We start from the raw sequence: 4,457 nt of genomic DNA, 5'->3' as shown, positions 1-4,457 counted from the left end.
ACCTACTTGAGCGAGAACAATCAAAACGGTTCCCATGGAGTACCATGGATGTTTGGGATGCTAATACCTTCCCCTTGCATAACCGACTTCCTTACCCAGTATATCTCTTTCCCCCGGGTTTTATCGATGTTTTCCCTTCCCTTTGGGGATAAATAAAGTTCGATGGCGAATTTGTTGTATGTTCGAGCGTGCGATACGTTCGGGTATATTTCCGCTAGCCTCAACTGGCGACTCTGCCGGGGAGACTTCCCTACTTGGAGTACTTCCTAATTGCTAAAAGGAGTCGAGCCTAGTTTAGGTTGTTCCCTCGCTAGTTTAGGTGTTTACCTTTATAGGTTTACTCGCTTTTATTTATCGCATTTCTTATTTGCTTTATATTATGGATATTATCTGTTGTACTGTTGTTGGGATGGGATAGACTACATGAGAGGAAAGCTCTATAACCGAGCTTAGTATACAAGTAGGTTAGACTCGTGGATAGTCGTGTACGCCTATGTTTCGCGCGTTAGGTTGTCAAGAGAGTCGCACCTAGACTAGATTCACTTGGAAGTGCTTTTGTCCTGTGAGTATTCACTACGGCAGGGTATTTCCATTTCGAGTCGATGACTCTGGGAGACCTTCTAGGGACCACCTTGGAGCATAGTCCACACCTGTGAGGGGGATATAGGTTTTTATTGCAGGAAATTATATACTTTACCTACCTTGCCACTCATGTTACGTCGGACCTTTGAACTTACAACACGTGGCACATACAGATTGTTCAAAACATACCAGAATTTTGAATCCATGTGACTTATATCACCCCATCATTACATTATTATTCATCATGACAAAAACTTTTTCACAAGCATTTCTTTTCCAAGAATCCAAGAGTCCAGTTTGTTTACCAAGCATTTAAAGCAAAGCATGAATCCCGAGAGAAAGAACATTCACAATTACAAGTTTGTGGAACCTCAGTTGGCCGTCTTGAGAGGACTTGGGGCACGTTTAGACCTGGGACTCAAAGATGATCTCAAGGCGTCTTATGGTAACCTTTTGGGCATTCTGAACACCGAAGTCAACATCATTGATGGGCACACTCTGGTGCAAGTTTACGATCCTTCGTTGATATGCTTTACATTTCAAGATTACCAATTGGCACCTACATTGGTAGACTATTCACACATGCTGGGTATTAGGATCAAGAACCAAGTGCCTTATGTTCGCACTAAGGAACTTCCCAAATATCAAGACCTTGCTGAAGCTCTACACATAGGAAAGAAAGAAGTGGAATTAAACTTGAAACCTAAGGGTGGAATTCATGGCTTCACCTCCAAGTTTCTACTGGACAAGGCTATTGCCTTCGCCGAAGCTAGGAGTTGGACGAACTTCAATGCCAACCTAGCTCTACTTATCTATGGGATTGTATTGTTTCCGAATATGGAGGAATTCATAGATCTGGCTGCTATTCATATCTTCCTAACTCAGAATCCTATTCTTACTCTTCTTGCTAATACTTACTACTCCATCCATGTGAGGACTCAGAAGAAGAAATGGACCATCGTCTGTTGTGCCCCTTTGCTGTATAGATGGTTTATTTCGCATCTACCTAACAAATTCCCTTTTGTTAAGAACAAAGACAACTTGAAGTGGTCCCAGCAGATCATGTCCTTGAACACCGAAGAAATTTCTTGGTATTCTCGAATCTACGACGGTGTCAAGCTTATCCTCAATTGTGGGGATTTTCCTAATGTACCTCTTCTTGGTACAAGAGTGAGAATCAATTACAATCCGAGGTTAGCACTACGACAACTGGGATACCCTATGGTGGACAAGCCCGATCTCAAGAGTGTAGAAGGTTTCGTCTTAAATGAAGGGGTCGAAGAGCCAGAACTAATCAAGAAGATTGTCAAGGCTTGGGAGCGATTTGTCCTTAAGGAAGAGCAGAAATGGGTAAGAAGAATGGCATCACCAAGGAAGCTTACTCTAGATGGGTCAAAGACAAAGTTAGTGAGATTTTGTTACCGTTTCCGCCTGAACCGTCCATGAATGTCAAGCCTCTTGAACCAGTAATCCATCAAAATTCAGAAGTCGATGAATTGAAAAAGGTTATCAAATCCATAAAAGAAAGAGAATGCTGATCTCAAATCTAGCCTTGGTAAGATCTCCTTGGAGAAAGAAACTTTAAAGTTCAATCTGAATCAGAAGAGATATAGGGTTCATCAAGCAGATGATGAGGTGCAAACAGAGGTATTCAAAAGGCTCAAAGTGGGTGACACACTCAAAGGGACATACGCCAGTTTGACAGTCCATATGAAGCAATTAGCCAAAACTCAATACCAGGCTAGCAAAGCGGAGCTCGATCACGTGGAACAAACCAAGAAACTCGAAAGTCTGCTAGAAGCTTGCAAGAAAGAGCTGAAGGATGAGAAAAGCCGCACCAAGCAGTTGAAAGTCACCCTTCGCCAGAATCTGTACGAGCTAAACCATAGACTAGAAGAGATTCGTGAGCTAAAAGAGCAGTCACATAAAAACCTGGAAGACACCAACACACAAGTGAATAGGCATCCTGAAGATCTCCCCAACCGAGAGAAAATAGTTGTGAGCAGCGTTCCAAGCAAACTGGATCACGACGTACCACCTGAAGGGAGTGCGATATTTGGAAAATGGGGCGCATGGTTATCCCCGAAGTCTCAGACTTATTACGAAGAGTTGTTATCAAGATGTTTCTAATTATTGCTCTTTAAGTATTATTTGTAATTCACTAGGTTGATGTCTGATAGGGTCTATGTTGAGACTCTTGTAGCCCAGTGGGTAGGTCTGTGATATGTACTTGTATTTCGTCTTCTCGATATTAAATAAAAGAGTTTCTCAGTTATTGGCTTCATAAACTGTCTCTCTTTATGCTTTGTATTTTCTTGTGTTTTATAAACCAACTCACGGATTCCTTGGAATTTTTTTCCTTTACAAAAAAAATGAATATAATGTAAAAAATATATGCACACATCAATCTTTTCGCATACATATATGCATTCATGCATTTATTTGTCATAAGCCACCAGAAAACAAAATGCTTACTCTCGCCGTTTTTCCACAGCAACAAGACGACTCATCATCAATACTTCATGCGCTCTAACAAATCAAAGATAATGGCTGAGTACGAAGCTGACAATGCCGCTCTCCGTGAATCCCTCGCCCAGGTTCAAGGCGAAATGAACCTATTCAGGGGCAACATGGAGACCATCCTGGAAATTCTCCAAGCTCAGAGGGCCCCTGCCTCTACTACTGCCAATGTCACCCATGTTGTTGGGGTGACCAATCCTACTACTGCCGTTGGCACTACCGTCGAAACTCCAATGGAGACTGTGGTGCCAACCACTGGGAACCGTCAACTGGTACCTGCTGACCCGACTAGGCTTGCTGCTTCCTACCCGTGGGGAATGCCCCCACACTTTGCTGCTCATCTCGCCAATGGGGGGCTTTCTTCCCTCACCTGGCTCTCTCTGCTTCTACTGCTGCTGGAAACACTAGTTTCCCGTGAGGTGTCCCCACTGTCCAAACTCCTTCAATTGATGCTGCCAATCCGGAGGCCAACCAAGGTCAGGTCCCTGAAGACACCCCTGACTCTGAGGATGGCTACCGAGGCTCGCGCCTCCATTTTTAGATCCCCGCTTAGACTGCTCAAGCTGTGAGCGCAAGTCAGTTCCTGATCATTCCATTTGGTTATCCTAGGGAAACCTCCACGCCCATGCTGACCTACGCATCTACCAATCCTGCACTCCAGCATGTGCAGACAAGGGCACCTCAGGCTCCCAATACTCGGGCTGGAGGACAGTATCCTCAGACGGTTCATGCTGCCCAAACTGTGCCATCGGGTTTCTCTTACCCGCCTAAAATGTGGTTTACCCCAAACATTCCCACACAGATTGCTCCAAAAACTTCCCGACCGGCCATGAGAGAATAGGCAGGTCATCCTCCTAGGTCTTTCTCAGAAGATTTAGAGGTTAAGAGATGCAAGCCTGAGGGTCTCATGAATGGATCACTAATCATCTGAGGTTTGTGCTTCAATTAGGGTTTATTGATTCCTCAAGGAGGATGAGTATTATCTTATTTGACAGAGTATATCACCATCATCATGGTTTTATCATCAACAAGAGGTTCATTGTGCCTGACCATGTTCCTGGGGATTAGGGTTTTGACCTCTGGTCAACCCTAATCAGTTGCGTTCTACCAGTCAGGGTTCTGCAAAGAGATGAGGTCTTTATTGAGATGGAGATCATCATATGATTTTATTGAGCTTATATAAGCTAGGGTTTCATTTTGGTGGCATTTCATCAAGTGGTTGAGGCTCAAAATCATCTGTGCATGACCAGGTCATCTGTCAACCACAAAAGTCAACAAAAGTCAACTGTCAAGTCAACTGTCAGGTCAACTGTTGGATTTGGAGGTGGGAAGTGAGTAGAAATACTTCATTCATG

The 4,457-nt window shown here is 43.7% G+C and overlaps 1 protein-coding gene across 1 annotated transcript; it reads left to right on the top strand.

Annotated features, from left to right (window-relative positions):
- The first annotated feature begins 906 nt into the window (after positions 1-906).
- Positions 907-2,028, top strand: LOC127131111 (uncharacterized). Its single transcript, XM_051060044.1, has one exon. The coding sequence runs from the start codon at positions 907-909 to the stop codon at positions 2,026-2,028; it is 1,122 nt and encodes a 373-aa protein (XP_050916001.1).
- The last annotated feature ends 2,429 nt before the right edge of the window (positions 2,029-4,457 follow it).

Source organism: Lathyrus oleraceus, chromosome 3, assembly GCF_024323335.1.
Source record: "Lathyrus oleraceus cultivar Zhongwan6 chromosome 3, CAAS_Psat_ZW6_1.0, whole genome shotgun sequence".
Taxonomy (NCBI): domain Eukaryota; kingdom Viridiplantae; phylum Streptophyta; class Magnoliopsida; order Fabales; family Fabaceae; genus Lathyrus; species Lathyrus oleraceus.
This window is presented reverse-complemented; position numbering and strand designations above follow the sequence as displayed.